This window comes from Drosophila suzukii, chromosome 3 (assembly GCF_043229965.1).
Source record: "Drosophila suzukii chromosome 3, CBGP_Dsuzu_IsoJpt1.0, whole genome shotgun sequence".
NCBI classification, from domain to species: Eukaryota; Metazoa; Arthropoda; class Insecta; order Diptera; family Drosophilidae; genus Drosophila; species Drosophila suzukii.
The window spans coordinates 14705159-14723677 of NC_092082.1; the positions used below are offsets into that span (position 1 = coordinate 14705159).

Here is an 18519-nt window from a genome sequence, read left to right on the forward strand (position 1 = left end):
GAAAAGAAAAACTTGACAAAAAAAGCAAAAAATAGAATCAAATAAAATATTGAATCGAAAAAAAAACGTTGCCATTGGTTTTTATTTTTATTGGTATTTGTTTCTGCCCCCCTTTTTTTTACCATCGAACGATTGCGAAGCTCTTTGAACATGACTCACGGTAAATCCAGGTCGCCCACCAAAGCGATCTATATTTATAGTATATTGGATAAAACTAATTTTTCTGATACCCTTTAGAAGAAGAAGAGGCCCAGGAAGACAATGCACCTGCGGCAGAGCTGTCCAACGATTCCGATGCGCCTCTGAAGCCCAATGTAAGTTATAATTCTTATAAACATAGTAACATAGATTGTAATTTAAAACCCCAAATATTCCAATAGAATGACGAGGATGACGACTACGATCCGGAGGATAATCGCAAGAAGAAGAAGGGCAAGAAGCGGAAGACCAGGAAGGGCGAGGAGAAGGGCCGCAAGAAGAAGAAGCGCAAGAAGAACGAGAGCGAGGAGGACAGCGACTTTGTCCAGCACGACGAGGAGGTGGAGTACCCCAGCACCTCGAAGCGCGGCCGGAAGCGCAAGGAGGAGAAGCAGGCCGCCAAGGAGAAGGAGTCAGCATCATCAGGTGAGAAGAAGTGCATAACTTTTCTCAGAACCATAGGAGTTCTATGATAGGACTTTATACATAAGATATTTTCAGTGCCAACTCACTCATTCCCTTACTTTCTTTTATTAAGGTCTTCACAAAACATTAAAGTAATTATCTTTTAGGAATACTTAATTCTTTTCGGAATACTTAGACTCATTTATGACCAGAATTCTTTAATAATGTTATGTAATTTTTTTTTAATCGAGCAGTACAAGCATTTTTTTGATAAGATTGTTTAAAATGCAAATAAATCCCAGATTAGTGAGGAATGTGCTAGATTTTTTTTTATACAATTGTATCTTATACAAAGGCAAGAAATTAATATTTTTAATCGTATAATATTCTCGTAGTTCCCGAGAATTATAACTTATATTAAACATATTTCTTCGAAAGCTGGACTTAAATTTCCTAAAATCATATGATCATTAATAGTGCAGTGGATACATAAAAAAAATTATTAAAAAAAACTTTTAGATTTTATTCTTATCTTAAGACGGTTTTTTGAAATCACTCATGTTTCATCCATTTTAGGTATGCCCTCCGTGGAGGACGTGTGCTCGGCATTCAGCGTATGCGATGTGGAGATCGAGTACAGCGAGGAGGAGCTGCAGAGCCTCACCACCTACAAGGCCTTTATGCAGCACGTGCGACCCATTCTGCAGAAGGAGAACCCCAAGATTGCGGCGCCCAAGTTGATGATGCTGGTGGCGGCCAAGTGGCGTGAGTTCTGTGAGAGCAATCCGCACATTCAGCAAGAGGGAGGAGCCGCCGGTTCTGGCACATCCGCTGGCCAGGCACGCAGTGTGGCCGGCGACGAACCGGAGGAACCGCGATCCTCGCGCTCTTCGCGCAACGAGAAACCCGATGACATTTACGAGGAGGTGGTCGAGGAGGAGGAAGAAGAGGAGGAGGAGGAAAAGAAGCCGCGACGCAAGCGCAGTGGACGTGGCAAGAAGGGACGTCGTCCCTCGGGCAAGGTGCCCACTCTGAAGATCAAGCTGCTGGGCAAGCGCAAGCGCGACAGCTCGGACGAGGAGCAAGAGGCCAGCGGTGCATCCGAACGAGATTCGGATCTGGAGTTCGAGCGCATGCTCCAAAAGTCAGATGACAGTGCCGACGAGAAGGAGGCTCCTGCCTCCGCCAAGGCAGATAACTCGGCACCCGCCGCCCAGGAAGATGCATCCGGTGCTCCGGTGGTGCGTAAGAAGGCCAAGACCAAGATCGGCAACAAGTTCAAGAAGAAGAACAAACTCAAGAAGACCAAGAACTTCCCGGAAGGCGAGGATGGCGAGCACGAGCACCAGGACTACTGTGAGGTGTGCCAGCAAGGAGGCGAGATCATCCTGTGCGACACCTGCCCGCGAGCTTACCATTTGGTGTGCTTGGAGCCCGAGTTGGATGAACCGCCAGAGGGCAAGTGGTCGTGTCCACACTGCGAGGCAGATGGCGGTGCCGCCGAGGAAGAGGACGACGATGAGCACCAGGAGTTTTGTCGGGTGTGCAAGGATGGCGGCGAGTTGTTGTGCTGTGACTCCTGCCCCTCGGCCTACCACACGTTCTGCTTGAATCCTCCGTTGGACACTATCCCTGATGGCGATTGGCGCTGTCCACGCTGCAGCTGCCCACCGCTCACCGGCAAGGCTGAGAAGATCATCACCTGGCGATGGGCAGTGCGTCCCAGTGACGATGGACCCTCCACATCGAAGGGATCGAAGAGCAGTAACTCGCGGGTGCGCGAGTACTTCATCAAGTGGCACAACATGTCCTACTGGCACTGCGAATGGGTGCCGGAAGTGCAACTGGACGTCCATCATCCGCTGATGATCCGTTCGTTCCAGCGCAAGTACGACATGGAGGAGCCGCCCAAGTTTGAGGAGTCGCTTGATGAGGCGGACACCCGTTTCAAGCGCATTCAGCGACACAAGGACAAGGTTGGCATGAAGGCCGACGATGACACCGAGCTGCTGGAGGAGAAGTTCTACAAGAATGGCGTCAAACCGGAGTGGCTCATTGTCCAGCGTGTAATCAACCATCGTACGGCACGAGATGGCAGCACTATGTATCTGGTCAAGTGGCGCGAGTTGCCCTACGACAAATCCACGTGGGAGGAGGAGGGCGATGACATCCAGGGCCTAAGGCAAGCCATTGACTATTATCAGGATCTGCGTGCTGTTTGCACTTCGGAGACCACGACGTCGCGCAGCAAGAAGAGCAAGAAGGGTCGCAAGTCCAAGCTCAAGGTAGAGGACGACGAGGATCGTCCGGTGAAGCACTACACACCGCCGCCGGATAAGCCCACCACGGATCTGAAGAAGAAGTACGAGGATCAGCCCGCGTTCTTGGAGGGCACTGGCATGCAGTTGCATCCCTACCAGATCGAGGGCATCAACTGGTTGCGCTACAGCTGGGGCCAGGGCATCGACACCATTCTGGCCGATGAGATGGGTCTGGGTAAAACAATTCAGACGGTGACATTCTTGTACTCTCTGTACAAGGAGGGCCATTGCCGTGGACCCTTCCTCGTGGCCGTGCCGCTCTCCACGCTCGTCAATTGGGAGCGTGAGTTTGAGCTGTGGGCTCCGGACTTTTATTGTATCACTTATATCGGTGACAAGGACTCGCGAGCCGTCATCCGAGAGAACGAATTGAGCTTCGAGGAGGGCGCCATCCGGGGTAGCAAGGTATCGCGTTTGCGGACCACCCAGTACAAGTTCAACGTACTGCTGACTAGCTACGAGCTGATCTCCATGGACGCCGCTTGTCTGGGCAGCATTGATTGGGCTGTGCTAGTGGTGGACGAGGCTCATCGATTGAAGAGCAACCAGAGCAAGTTCTTCCGGATACTGAACAGTTACGCCATTGCCTACAAGCTGCTGCTCACCGGCACACCGCTGCAGAACAACCTCGAGGAGCTGTTCCATCTCCTCAATTTCTTGAGCCGCGACAAGTTCAACGATCTGCAGGCCTTCCAGGGCGAGTTCGCTGACGTTTCGAAGGAGGAGCAGGTTAAGCGCCTGCACGAGATGCTTGGACCGCACATGCTGCGTCGTTTGAAGACCGACGTGCTGAAGAACATGCCCTCCAAGTCGGAGTTTATTGTGCGCGTGGAGCTGTCGGCCATGCAGAAGAAGTTCTATAAGTTCATCTTGACCAAGAATTACGAGGCTTTGAATTCGAAGAGTGGCGGAGGGTCATGTTCCCTGATCAACATCATGATGGACCTGAAGAAGTGCTGCAACCATCCGTACCTCTTCCCATCGGCCGCCGAAGAGGCAACCACCTCTGCCGGTGGTCTCTACGAGATCAATTCGCTGACCAAGGCCGCTGGCAAGCTGGTCCTGCTCTCCAAGATGCTGAAGCAGCTGAAGTCGCAAAACCATCGTGTGCTGATTTTCTCGCAGATGACCAAGATGTTGGACATTCTTGAGGACTTCCTCGAGGGTGAGCAGTACAAGTACGAGAGGATTGACGGAGGAATCACGGGAACGCTGCGTCAGGAAGCTATCGATCGATTCAATGCGCCCGGAGCGCAGCAGTTTGTCTTCCTGCTCAGTACTCGAGCCGGAGGATTGGGTATTAACTTGGCCACAGCCGACACTGTCATCATTTACGACTCCGATTGGAATCCGCACAACGATATTCAGGCCTTCTCCCGAGCCCATCGTATCGGACAGGCCAATAAGGTGATGATCTATCGATTTGTGACCCGCAATTCCGTGGAGGAGCGAGTTACGCAGGTGGCCAAGCGTAAGATGATGTTGACTCATCTTGTGGTGCGGCCGGGAATGGGCGGCAAGGGTGCGAACTTCACCAAGCAAGAACTGGACGACATCCTTCGATTTGGTACCGAGGATCTGTTTAAGGAGGACGACAAGGAGGAGGCTATCCACTACGATGACAAGGCGGTGGCCGAGCTGCTGGACCGAACCAATCGCGGCATTGAGGAGAAGGAGTCCTGGGCCAACGAGTATCTGTCCTCGTTCAAGGTGGCTTCCTACGCCACCAAGGAAGAGGAGGAGGAGGAAGAGACGGAGATCATTAAGCAGGACGCTGAGAACTCTGATCCGGCGTACTGGGTGAAGCTCCTGCGCCATCACTACGAACAGCACCAAGAGGATGTGGGTCGTAGCCTAGGCAAGGGCAAGCGAGTTCGCAAACAGGTCAACTATACAGACGGAGGCGTTGTGGCTGCGGATACCACGCGAGATGATTCCAACTGGCAGGACAACGGCAGCGAGTATAACTCGGAGTATTCAGCTGGATCCGATGAGGATGGCGGCGACGACGACTTCGATGACCAGAATGGAGGCGAGCGGAAGGCCAAGCGGCGATTGGAGCGTCGCGACGATCGTCCATTGCCTCCGCTTCTGGCTCGCGTCGGTGGAAACATCGAGGTGCTCGGTTTCAATGCCCGTCAACGCAAGAGTTTCCTCAATGCCATCATGCGGTATGGAATGCCGCCGCAGGATGCCTTTAACTCGCAGTGGTTGGTGCGAGACTTGCGTGGTAAGTCCGAGCGCAACTTCAAGGCCTATGTCTCGCTGTTCATGCGGCATCTCTGTGAGCCGGGAGCCGACAATGCGGAGACCTTTGCCGATGGTGTGCCGCGCGAGGGACTTTCCCGTCAGCATGTTCTCACCCGAATTGGAGTGATGTCGCTCATTCGCAAGAAGGTGCAGGAATTCGAGCATATTAACGGATACTACAGCATGCCCGAGCTGATCCTTAAGCCTTGCGAACCGGTACGATCAGCCCTGAAGCAGGATGTGGCCGCTCTAGAAGCTCCTCCGGCTGGTGGCAATGTGGACAAGAGCGCTACTACCAGCAACAGCGCCACTCCAGCCACCAGTGCGGCTCCCAGTCCAGCACCAGCATCCGAGAAGGGTGAAGACAAGGACAAAGATTCCGAAAAGGAGAAGGATAAGGCCTCGTCTGAGAAGAGCGAGGTGAAGCAGGAACAAGAGGCTGAGGAGGACAAGAAGCCCGGCGATGTGAAGCAGGAGAACCCGTCGGAGGAAATCTCCGGCGACACAAAGCCAAGCGAGGCGGACGTTAAACCCGAAGTGGCCAAGACAGAGCCCAAGGAGGAGGCCAAGGATCCTGAGCTTAAGGAAGAGCCCAAGACCGAAGAGAAGGATAAGGAGAAGGCCGAAGACAAGAAGCCAATACCGACGACAGTTATTGACGACGATGATGACGACGTGATGATTGTCAAGGAGGATGGAGAGCTGGAGAAGCCGAGTGCCAGTTCACCCAAGGATCACAAGGCGGCCGCTGCCGCCGCCGCTGCTGCTGCCGCTGCCACTGGAGCCACGGGCAAGGGAGTGGAGGACAGCTTGGAGGTGCTGAAGCGCAAATTCATGTTTAACATCGCCGATGGCGGTTTCACCGAACTGCACACCTTGTGGCTCAACGAGGAGAAGGCTGCGGTGCCTGGCAGGGAGTACGAGATCTGGCACCGTCGCCACGACTACTGGCTGCTGGCCGGAATCGTGACCCACGGCTATGGACGCTGGCAGGACATTCAGAACGACATTCGCTTCGCGATCATCAACGAACCCTTCAAGATGGACGTCGGCAAGGGCAACTTCCTGGAGATCAAGAACAAGTTCCTGGCCCGGCGCTTCAAGCTGCTGGAACAGGCGCTGGTCATTGAGGAGCAGCTGCGGCGGGCGGCCTACCTTAATCTCGCCCAAGACCCCAGCCATCCGGCCATGTCGCTGAACGCTCGTTTCGCCGAGGTCGAGTGCCTGGCCGAATCCCATCAGCATCTCAGCAAGGAGTCGCTGGCTGGCAACAAGCCCGCCAACGCGGTGCTGCACAAGGTGCTCAACCAGCTCGAAGAGCTGCTCTCGGACATGAAGAGCGATGTGTCCCGGCTGCCAGCCACTTTGGCCCGCATCCCACCGGTGGCCCAGCGGCTCCAGATGTCCGAGCGATCGATTCTCTCCCGCCTGGCGGCCACCGCCGGTAATGCCTCTAATGCAGGTAAGTTTCCTCAAGGGGTTTACCATAAAAAAAAAGTGTAAACTAACTGATTTTTGTTTCTCTTACAGCTCAATTAATGGCACAATTCCCGGCTGGATTCCAGGGCACAACATTGCCAGCATTCACCAGCGGACCGGCGGGCAACTTTGCCAACTTCCGGCCACAGTTCTCGGTGCCCGGTCAGCTCTCGAATAATTCCGGCGTCTAGGCATCTCCTCAATATCTATGTTAAGAGCATTCGTATTCCATGCAAATATACTTTACTCAAGCTAAGAATTTAAATTTCTACACAAAAACACACCCGCACACCCCCACAACTTATATTTATCATAATCATTTGCAATGAAATCCCGATAACACAAAAAAAAAAACAAACGATCCATGTCGCGTTCACACAAATAATTAATTCAAAACGTTTGACACTTGGCGAATGGCGGGTTCGGTGTTACCAGGCTTCGGATTCTGCTCCTGGGGCGGATCTCAGCAGAACACGACTCGTGACCCATTCACCTACGACAAGTATAATAGTCCTTATTTTACTTCTTCACTATGTGATTACATAATCTAGATACAAAATATAAATGTATTGAATTCCATTGCAAAGGAGTGTTTGTAGTATTATTTATTTGGGTTGGAAGTGGAACAGTAACTCAAATGTTCAAAAATTAATTAGTTCTAAGAACTAGGCTTCATTGAAAATGCAATTTGGTTCAAGCGATAAAAGTTTTATTCATAGCTTTTCGTTTCGAATATATCATCATGTTCATGTATATTAATATAAATTAGTTAAGTTCTGTATGTATATATATCTGTGGGTGTATATATATAATTTGTAAATATCAAATACATAATCATTAGACATATTGAAGTCATATCTGATAAGCGCAATACTAATTTCGAACCGAATCCGCTCGGTGCGTCACACAAAGCCAATCAATACATGTAAATACGTATGAGTAGAGCAACAATAGTCTGCGAGTTCTTGGGATGAAATTCGTAACATCTTGATATTGCTCTTCAATAATGATTAATATCAAACTGTCTACAACGTTTCGCCGTTCGGGTTTCACTTTCGCTTGTTATTTACACAGTAATAGTTACAAATTAAATGGAATTTCCCGACATGGTCTGGCATAAATAATAATAAGCTGGCTCTGTGGGCCTAATACAATTACAATTTTAAAATTATATACAACAAAAACAAGAAAAAACAACAAGAAAATATTGAGAATGGATTTGTTCGACGTAACAAACAAAACTCCACGTTGGCCAACCAATTTAACGTATTATTTACAAGCTAAACTTGAATATTGTATATTACAGGCATTAAACCAAACTCGGCAAAGAAGAGGGAAGGTAGGCTTAAAACTAATTAGGGGCTAAACAACTATTGCAGAAAATCAAAAAGAGCTTAGAATAGTAAATAACAAAACATACGCGTTGGGAAACAAAACACAAACTCGCTAGAACAGAACGGGGAAGAATTGGGGAATATAATCTTCATAGCCATGATGCCCACGGACATCAGTTAGGAAATTGAGCACAGCTTCTTCAGCTCTCCCTCGGTCTCGTCCACCTCGAGGGGCACATTTGAGGCATTGGGCAGGGCCCGTCCCTCGATGTTTGGGAGATACGGTTCGTAGTCCAGACCCTTCCGTTCGTAGAAGAGCAGATATGCGGCGCTCGGATCGATGACCGGCTTCTGGGATATTTCGCGGCAGGAGCTGTCGTTGTAGCAATACCAGGAACCAGTAGCATTCGATGCATAGGAAATGTAGTGACCCCCATTCAGCATGCCCGAGTGAGACTACAGGAAAAGAAGGTTGTTATACACCCAGTAAGATGAGATCTCTAGGCTACACCCACCACAACGGCATAGAGTCGGTACTTGGGATCGAACTCATCCACCTCCGGCTTGAGTCGGTGCTGGTGATAATCCTCGAACTCGCCATCCACAATGGGCGTTTTGGTGAGACTCGTCGAGATGAGGCGTTGTCGTCGGGCAGCATTGATGGTCTTGCTCTGGCGAAGGATATTCCCGGTGGGCGCTGGTGTGGCTGCTGCAGCTTTTGTTGGAAGATCCTCCTTATCCTGCTTGATGGGGGCATCAATCTCGTCCAGCTCGCTAACAACTTCGTTGCTTGCCAGCGGCATATCAGCATCCTTCTTCAGTTCCAGCAGCTCCTTGTGCCGCAGTATCGTCTCCTGGGGCACTGAGGCCAGATATGGTGTTGGATCGAAGTCATCGAAGGGGAAGTGCACCACTTTCTGTGACTTGACCCACTTGCCGTTGACGCAGTTGAACCGCTTCAAGTGGACAATCTAAGAAAAAAGTGATTTTCATTGACATGGGGCCTTGGAATTCAGTCAAGCGCAACCGCTCACCAATATCGGAGGCAGCTTCCAGATCTGCAGCTTCTTGGTGGCGGGTTTCTTGCCCTTGCAATGGCTGCAGTGATACCACTGCTCCAGCTTCTCCTCGGAGGTAAAGGCGCGCAGGCAATGATTCAGGTCCACGGGCTCCACTTGCTCCCGCCGACTTATGGCAATGGTCTCGTGATCCACCCAAAGCTAAACAGGGATAAATGTTATCAAACCGAAATTACATTTGAAGAGCTTCTACATACACGCTCCAGGGTGCTTTGGTAGCGCAAATGCAGGGCAGTCGGATCCCAGTCGATGGCAATGGTAAAGTCTTCAAAATATTTGGTTGTCGGTGTGTACGACAACGAGGCGGTATACTCCGGCGTCCGTTTGGCCTCCAGATTTGGTAGCGATGGGAATTTAGCGTTCATTTTTGGCGTTGATGTATTGCCTGCGAGGAAATATTATATAATATATGGCTAATTCTTATAAATCCTTGAGCTCTACTTACTGGCCACTGCATTGATGGGCGGCAGGGCTCCCTGGAGTACAAAGTCATTGTTGCAGCGGATCTCGCATCCGCGGCAGAAGCTCGACCAGGGACAGATGGCGCAGGTGAGTCCATCCGCCTTGACGGCGCGCAACGTGAAGGGAAAATCGTATCCCAGGCTGTCATCACTGCGGAAAAGTTAGACCATACATATATTAGAACCATTAAATTGCTAAAGCTGTATATACTTACCAATCGGCGGCATGATTGGCCTGCTCTGTGGTGGCCGGCAGAGGGCTGAGGAGTCTGCTGACCTGAAGCCACACGGCGCAGTAAAGATCCTTGTGGGTTCCCCCCTCACTATTAGGGATGAGCAGTGGAACCCCGAACAGACTTGGTCGCGTCTTGTGGTAGGAAAGGAAGTAGCTGTCGTGTCGGGTGATCTTTCGATGCACTGCCACCAGATATTTGCCCGCCTTGTGCGGCGGCTGTGAAGAGCGACGTGAGTAGACTCCGCTGCTGGTCTCCGGCTGCGAAGTGGTGATCTGATCCGGCTGGTCCGGCTCCTCCTCCTCGTTTCCCTCCTCCGCCTGCTCGTCTACATCCAGACTGGCGCCCAGCGTGTTGCCCGTACTCAGGCCACTGGAATCATTTGGCGACATCCGGAAGGAGCAGTCATCGCTGTTGCTGCCATGGCGGCTACTCACCGGCGCCAGATCCGCCATGGGAATGGGTTCCGTCAGCGAGCTCTCCATGGAGTTCTCGCCCGAGTGATTGGTGTACGACATGGAGCTGGTGTTGCTCTCCGTGTGCAGCAACTTGGCGGAGGACACACGCTTCTGCTGGGCGGCAGTGCCATGCATGAAGGTGTTCTCCGGGCTGGAGCTCAGGATGAGCGACTCCTGCACCGAGAGTTGGACTTGGTATTAGACTTGGTTGTGCTGGGCTAATTTGGTTAGTGTTTTCAGGGGCGTGTTGAGTGTTGTTGTGTATTAAAGCTTTTGGGAACTGAACTCAAACCAAGGATCAATCTACTCGTAAATATACAAAATGTCTAGAGGGTAAACGGCTAAAATTCAAACTCTACGTATAAATTTACAAATTGTTTATGGCAGGTGTTTTAATAAACTTTTTCTTTATTAATTGGTTATTGCGTGGGTTCGGTGGAAAGTAAAACTGTAGTTATGATAGTTTTTAAACAGATTTCAAAGTTTGTAAACTTTCTAAGTTATTGTTAGTTCTGCTTTGGAGTTTGATTGCAAATAATATTATTTTTGGTACTTTAAAAACCTATAAGAGGGATTTTTAACAAAATGTTGATTAGATTTTAAAAGTTAAGAAATTTTTAAGAGTAACAAATTGTGTATTATAGATACACCCTATAACATTTGATCCAAAAATACGATTATCAAAACCAAGTCCATCGTCTAAACTAAGACAATCTAACTAGTCCACCGAATTTTCTAAAAACAAAACACAATATACGGATAACATGAATCGCCGTTAATGGAGGGTGGCATTGCAAAGCTATGAGAATGTCTAAAAACTACAAGATAAATTATAATTCACAAACTTCCAACTTGATAACCAACAACACTAAGATATTCAAGGATAGCAAAGAAATGATTCGAAACGTTTTTAAGTTTTAGATTTAAGCAAAAAATGTACATTGGTTATAGAATTATAGAATAAGGCCAGCAACAAATTAAGTGATTAGTAGAAGGATATATAGATTACATATAATTGATATCAATTTGGTAACAGTGTGCGAATAATACGAAAGTAAGGAGAATGTACAGAGTTTTGCTAGTAGTTTTGAGAAGTTAAGAGGGAAGCCCACAAACCACGCAGCAGACGGCAACTGTTCATTTAACATAGTGGTATTTAATATATATTTAGATTAAACGCTTGTAAAGTGACACTCGAAAAGCAGACGGAGGCGGAATCTTTGGCGGATTCTAATTTCGCATTTCGAAATCGAAGACGAACCGGCCGCAATCCTAGGCAAGGGAAGTTCTGGAGTTCTGAAGCTCTGAATTTTAGAATTCGATTGGCCCCAAAGAAAACTTGGGGCGTAAATCTATGATATTAAATACGTGTATGTTAATATAGTTTAGAAGCCATACCTTGAAGCAAAATAGGCTGTGTGGCATGCACTCTCGCTTTCCAAAGCACCGGCTTACCTTTCCGGCCTCATCTGGCAGCAGTTCGTGCACTTGGTTGTCCCCGCTACCGTTTCCACTGAACGTGCTAACGATGGGATTGTAGTTATTGCTGCTTCTGTTGTTGTAGTGAGAAGCATCCGTCTCGACCTCCACCTCCGCCTCCACTTCGACCTCCAGGCCAGACACATGACCATTGCACAGAACTCGAGAGGATGCGCGGTGGCTGGAGGTCTGCAGAGTGCTCAGCGAGGACAGCGAGTCCTGGGCGCTCGTAATGAGAGCTGGGTAAGATTGAGTGTGTAAATAAAGTATAATCTTGGATCTCATTGAGTAACTAAGTACCGGAACTGCGCTGTATGTCCTTGAGACCCTGCTCAATGTGCATGCTGAGCACTGAGTTGGAACGAGTCCTCACACTCTGCTCGGGTAGCTGATAGACATACAGCTCCTTGGCGCTCTGCGTGCGCAGCTTCTCCTCGTCGGCCAGTACTTGACGTATTTGTGAGTTCCACAGCTCGCAGACAAGCATCAGATTCGGCTGCAGGGAGCACAGGGTGGCCAGCTTGTGCTTCAGATGCGAGTATTTGCATTCAGAGTTTAGACGAAACCCATATTTGATCGGCACGCTGCCGTCTAACAGGATTACTACAAATTAAACAGAGAAATAAGTTTGAAATAGGAAAGTCTTTTAGGTGCTTATACTATTCAAAAGACTCACCCAAGACCTCCAAGTAAACGTAGTTCTCCACCGGAAGCGGCAGGCTGAGCAGGCTAAATGGATCAAAGCGCACCGACTCGTGTCCGCAACCAAGACAACTGACCTTTGACTTTAGCTGGCCGTAGAACAGATCGATGATGATCGACTGGTTGCGGGCGTGGTGTTGTGACCAGGCCTCAGCGGCCACTATCTTGTCGGGACGACCATTAGAGTCCTTGAGCTCACTGTACGGCTTCTCCATCACACGGTTGAGATCCTCATGCAGTGCGTCCAGCAGCCACTCGAGCAGTTCCTGTGAATCGTGCTGACCTCCGCCGGCGAACTGCGGAGCATGCTTGTTGACGCAGAAGCGCAGCTTGAGCGGTGCCACGGAGCGCGTCGTGGCCGTCCAAACCTCCTTGAGCAGCTCCGCATAGCGCATGGCCAGTTGGCCCCGTGTGCCCAGTTTGTTGGCCGCATTCACCTCGAATCGGTGCATCTCCCGCTGGAAATACTGGGCCAGCGGTTGCGTATTAAACAGCACCTGAAGGGCAGCGTTCATGAAGCAGGTGTTCCCCAGGTTGTGCAGCCCAGTGGCTCCCGGCGCGTGTACAGACATAATTGAGCTGCGTGTGAGGCGACGCCGGTCGCCTGGGGTTCCCACTCCTTGGCCACTCTGAGCGCTGGCCAGGGAGCCGAGTTCCTCGGGCCATGTCAAATCTTTGTTGCGAATTTCCAGCAGCAGCTGATCGTTGTCCCGAATGAGCAGCTCTTTCAGACACATGGCATCCTCTTCCAGCAATATGGCACCGTTGTCCAGCTGCGGCACATGCCACAGCCGGATGTCCTCCGATTTGAGACGTAGTTGGTCGCACAGGAACTCGCACACCTGGCGCACCGTGGCCAATCGGCTGAAGGCAGCCGTATAGGCGAGGTATCGTTTCGGCGGTTGGAGCACACTGCTTGCCGCAATGGCCGCATAACCGCCTCCAGAGGCCAGGACCCCATAGCCACCGCTCACCGTGGAGCCCCAGCTCCCGAGTTGAGCGCCACCGCCAGAGCCTGTTTGTGATGACTGCGCCTGGTGGAGCAGGATGCGCAGGTTCAGCGGGTACAGCTCCAGTTCCACGTCCGAGTTGGGCGGTTGAATGACCTAAGGGAATGGAGATTTTAATTATTTATAGTTATTGATTTTATGGAAACATGATGTAATTCTTACCTGTCGTGGCAGTGGCAGATTGTCGCCATACCACCGATTTAGGGCCTTCCACAAGGACTTGGGAACCAGTTCGAAGTCGTGGTTCTGCACCAGGGGCGTGTCCCGCTTAAGGTGACCGCCCTCGCCGGTCAGGGTGCGTACATTTCGAAACGGATTGGCTGTGATCAGATTGCTGTTGTCAATGGGTCCCGGTCGGACTGGACCACAGTGTCGTCCAGCTGAGAAACCACTGCTCGCCGACCCCGAACCGGATGCCGATCCCGTGCCAGAGCCCAATGAGTAGCTGTCGTGCTGTTCCAGGCTGTGGGTGTTGAAGCTCTCATCACAGACAAGCGCCTCATCCACAGCGGTACGCTGGCTGGCAGTGCGCTTGCAATAGTCGCAGGTATGGGCCGTATGCTGGGTGTACTGCATCCAACCGAGCCACCAGTCGCGCGATATTAAGTACCAGAATTGACCCACGCGGTACGGCCTGCGTTCCTCGCGTCGCAGCCATCCGCGAACAATATCGTTCTCCATATGCTTGCACTGCGGCCACAGGCCAAAGACAATGTGGCAGAGCTCAAAGATGAGGTCCAACAAGGGCTGCATGAGTCTCAGGTCGCACTGAACGTTCCACAGCATAAAGTCCTCGGCGGTGAGCGAGACATTATCCCGGGTTAGTCTGCTGGGCGTCCCATCCGGACTTCTGCGCTGGCCAAACTCCAGTAGGTCACTTATCACCAGCTGTTTGGTCAGATCCTTGTACTGCTGCGCCTCACGGTTCTCCTTCGCCACCAACAGCAGAACATCGATCATCTGAAGCGTCTCCTCGTGACTAAGAACTCCATCTCGATCCACATCGAAGATTTTGAAGCAAACTTTGTGTACACAAAGGTAGAGTAAGTGGATAGTTTGTAGTGGAATTATTGAAAGTAATCAGTGCTCACATCGTGTTCTTTCCACACCCGGTCCCCGGCAGGCGGCACTCACTCCACAGCACAGCTCCTTGAAGTCGATGTGTCCATCGCGGTTCTCATCAAAGGCGTTGAAGAGTCCTGCTAGCGCATTCTTTGGTATGGGTGGACTTATCAGGGGGCCCAGGAACTGCAGATCGATTTGGCCGTTTTGCGAAGTGTTCTTTAAGCGCCAAAACTCCTTCTCCAGATCACCAATGTCCTGGAAAAGATTATAGAGGAATTAATGTGTTCTGACCGAAAGAATAAACGGAAATGTGGCTCTGGTGATTTGAAATGGCGGATTACAAAACAGGTGTGGAAAATACATTTCCCAGGAAATGATTGGCGACGCAGGTGTTTACAAAATATGATTAGCCATAGTTGGGTGTTCTTTATGGAATCTAACCTTCTCCTCCAGGTGCGTCACTCCAGCGAGGCTCTGGTAGAACGTGGGCGTCTCCAGCTCCGAGGTGAGACTAACACAGTTGTCGGAGAGCAGCCACTTGGAGAGGACCGTGGCATTACGATGCTTTATGATCCAGTCCTGGAACTGCTCGAAATTGACGCGTTCGCTTTGGGCAAACAGGGAGACGCTCTCGAAGGGAGGCAGATTGACGTTGCGCACATAGTCCGACTTGATGATGAAGGTGCCGGCATCGTTGCAGTAGAGGTTCCACAGGAATCTGGATGGAACACAACAGGTTATTATAGTTATACCTTGTACTTGATGGCATACTCACTTGGTTTTCTCCCCCTGGGTGCCCCGTGTGATGAGGACCAGGCCGCAGAGCAGGTCATTGAAGGAGATGCCGCGTTGGGTGCCACCACAGGCGGTATATAGCATGTCCGTGATCTTCGGCGGCACTCCCTCACAGAGCACATCCTGCTGGAAGGCGTTCTTGCTGAGGAAGTTCCTGCCCACGCCCGCCGATTTTTTGAAGGCATCTCTGAGGCGCCGAAGCTCCACATCGCTTACTGGAACGGAAATCGGATGGATGAGTAACGCTTGCGGTAGGGATTATCCCAAATGCCTCTAATTAATAGCAGACGTGCTTGGGAGCCCCCGTATTTAATGCGATTTACGAGCTCGTTTTCACACCAACCTACGTGACGTCAATAATGAACTGATTATAGAGCAAAATAACAATCCAAAAAATAATTCAAACACACTTGCTGCATTCGTTAATAACAGCAATAAACATAATTTCTGAAATTATTTATCTATTCCATCACTTATGGGATTAAGTGTCACTGTTACCTAATTAGCCATTATCTATAATTGATTGTATACCTCTCACTCGTAGTGTAAAAGTGTATATCGAAAGAGTAAGGAGGGTGTAGAGTATTTTACAGCTTATTAAATATTAATAATATTCATTAATAAGTTCAATGTATCTTCTAACAAAATTTTATTATTTTAAAGACCTTATGGCAAACGCCATTTAGGTATGCAACATATTTTACAATAAAACAGTTGGAATGGGTAATCTTAAAGTCTGCTTCAACAGAATTTTTTGATTTCCGAATAATTGTGAATCACTCTGCGAGGAATCACAAGTGCACGTCCATATGTTTATAGGCACATGTGTGCTAAATAAAAATCGTATCGCATTTAAATCATAAAACGACCGGAAAGAGTAAAAGGTTCATTCATCATCTATTAAATATTTCAGATTTTTAAAACATATTTGCTAATTTAACTCGGTTCAAATGCAATTAGTTCAAAGAATGCAATAATCAATAAATATAAATCCATTGAAATATGACGGAAGGTAATTATTTAACAATTTAATTTAATTATTAAATCATTAATTGCCCGTTGTTTACAATTCATAACGTTGACTTATTAATGTAGGAAATAAAAAGCCACAAGAAGTGTCATTCAATTGACAATAAATAAACCATTTTAATTTTTGCGATCAGGTTGAGAACAGAACCAACTGATAAGAGCAAAAATAAATTCCGGAATTAATTGGGCAATATTGCTGGGGGAATTATGCGACGTCACGAAAACGGAATTTTATTGAATGTCAACTGCAACTGGGTTCTGAGATTTCTGGCTGCCGTACTTGCATGCCAGCATTTATTTATTTGTCCCCCTCTTTTCTTGAATTTCTCCGTTGTTGACTTGGTTTTATTGGAACCGGTCGGTGTGGTGTGGCTAATAAGAAACACACGCACCTGGTCGCACGCCCCACACTGCCGAGAAGGTGGGTTTCCGGGGGGGTGGTCAGGTGGGCCGGCCGAGGGCCTTATCAGCGACATTCGTTTTAACTCTGGCTGGCTGGAAATCAGCAACCTCAACCACACCAGTAGTGAGATGAATGCCAGTACAAAGGGAATGGGAAATAAAGTACGTCTAAAGCACTGCCAGCGCTAAACGTCATGGAGAATGGGGCGACGGGGTGGAAAATAACGGGTTTTAGTTGGTCAAAATAATCTTAACTTCTTGGATGATTAACAGTTGATACTGGGGTTTACTATTATGAACTGTGGAACCTAAAGACTTCGAACCTTAGTAAGCAATGTTCTAATAAAGTTTAGATTTAGGGTTATCTACGTATTTTACATAATTTTTTAAAAACTTTTTTAACAAGAAATCTTATCAAATGTATACTGGGATATACTACTAAAGACCGGGGAACTTCAAGACTTCGAGTCTTAATGAGCTATGTTATAATAAGGTTGGGTTAACTCTATTTTATATATTTTTTAAAACTTATTTGTCTAGACATCAATTATCAAAATTAAATATACAAAGACATCTTCTTTGCAAAGTGGAGTTAGGCAGGTACCACTGTAATTAGCCTAATCGTCTGCCTTTTAAAGCCGAAATGCTTTCATTCCTATCTGGAAATGCACTTGAAAGTGATTTCTTTTTAAAATACTATTCAGAATGTCTATGCACTTAAATGCGAATGGAAACAAACAGGGGAATGACATGCAGAATTTAGAGCGGCAAGCTTAATAACAATAGAATTTCCTTCATGAGATTTCAAAAAACGAACTTGAAAGGAATTTCTTTATCAAATACTTTTATGGAATGCCCTGGCACAGGAAATGCAAATCGAAATGAACACTGGAATGACGGGCTGAACTTGAAATGAACCGCATCCGCGATGACATCCGCATCCGCGCATTCCAGTCACCCTAAGCATGAACTGCACTGCACTGGCTACCGAACTGTTTTTCTGTGCGTCGCTGCTTTGTTGTCTCCTAGCCACCCAGCGCCCCCACCGCCCACCACCCCACATCCACCCGCAAACCACCCCCAATCGTTGAGCTTTTCTATTGTGACGTCACTGGCGGCGGAGACGCAAATACCCATGCACACACACACACACGCACAAACACAAATAAAGCAAGGGAACACTGGAATGGCAAAAATTAATTGCAACAAAAAAAGGGAATTTGAAATGCAGGCTGAGGAGAGGCTGGGTGGTGGTCAGGTGGAACCGCTGGTCAGAAGTCGTGGGCGCAACAACAATGGAATCGATTGCACCTGCCTGTGTTGTTGCTGTTGCTTTTGCGGGGGTTCTCTGTTTTTCTTGATTAGCAGTGACCCATTTTCCACTTCCGACGGAGGGCACTGGCACATAGAACTCCAACCGGAGGACACTCACCGCGCTTCACCGAATCCTCGTAGCTGATGCTATTGGAGTGCTTGGACTCCTTGGTGCCCATGGCCCAGATTTTTGTTGTTTGCGGGGGTGCAACTGCAATGGGTTCTAGGGCTCCTCCTGCTGCTGCTGCTGCGCGTCTGGCGACGCCACTGCTCACATTGGTTCAACTTCACTTAACAGTCGCGGGCGAAACAATTTGATACGGTCAAGGATCGGGGGCAGCAGGATCGGGACACTATATATATAATATACACCTGTCTTTTTGACTCTTGTCTTCTGCTATTTGCTATTTTCTTCTGTTTCTTGTCAGGCGCACGCTTTGCAACACTGCCCGCAACAGCTGTTTTTGTGTTCCTTTTCCACCGATAAGCTATCGATAGGTCTGTC

The 18519-nt window shown here is 48.8% G+C and overlaps 2 protein-coding genes across 3 annotated transcripts in view; one reads left to right on the forward strand and one right to left on the reverse strand.

Annotated features, from left to right (window-relative positions):
• The window catches only part of Mi-2 (chromodomain-helicase-DNA-binding protein Mi-2 homolog), a 29844-nt gene extending 22605 nt beyond the window's left edge, over window positions 1–7239 (forward strand). The window contains exons 2-5 of the mRNA XM_036814987.3: window positions 238–314; window positions 381–624; window positions 1180–6636; window positions 6705–7239. Of these exons, the coding sequence (XP_036670882.3) occupies window positions 238–314; window positions 381–624; window positions 1180–6636; window positions 6705–6844 (5918 nt within the window). The 3' untranslated portion in view covers window positions 6845–7239. The remainder of the gene's footprint in view (window positions 1–237; window positions 315–380; window positions 625–1179; window positions 6637–6704) is intronic.
• Window positions 7240–7694: 455 nt separating this feature from the next.
• Usp32 (Ubiquitin specific protease 32) lies at window positions 7695–18447 on the reverse strand. 2 transcript variants are annotated; one of them, XM_036814989.3, is made up of 14 exons: window positions 18133–18447; window positions 15250–15484; window positions 14916–15192; window positions 14501–14729; window positions 13572–14431; window positions 12374–13505; window positions 11998–12300; window positions 11674–11936; window positions 9743–10392; window positions 9512–9678; window positions 9264–9451; window positions 9022–9207; window positions 8503–8958; window positions 7695–8443 (listed from the first exon to the last, which is right to left on the reverse strand). In XM_036814989.3, exons 1-14 carry the CDS (start codon window positions 18191–18193, stop codon window positions 8165–8167), a joined length of 5286 nt encoding a protein of 1761 aa, XP_036670884.3. In that variant the 5' UTR covers window positions 18194–18447; the 3' UTR covers window positions 7695–8164. The 2 variants fall into 2 exon arrangements, with proteins under 2 accessions (XP_036670884.3, XP_036670883.3); XM_036814988.3 differs by having other exon boundaries at window positions 11617–11936.
• Between the last annotated feature and the right edge of the window lie 72 nt (window positions 18448–18519).

Coding starts and splice junctions, on each gene's coding strand:
- Usp32 (XM_036814988.3), bottom strand. CDS start 18,193: ATGGGCACCAAGGAGTCCAAGCACTCCAATAGCATCAGCTACGAGGAT. Junction 11,937..11,997: donor GGACATACAGCGCAGTTCCG/GTACTTAGTTAC, acceptor AATCTTACCCAG/CTCTCATTACGAGCGCCCAG. Junction 9,679..9,742: donor GCCAATCATGCCGCCGATTG/GTAAGTATATAC, acceptor ACTTTTCCGCAG/TGATGACAGCCTGGGATACG.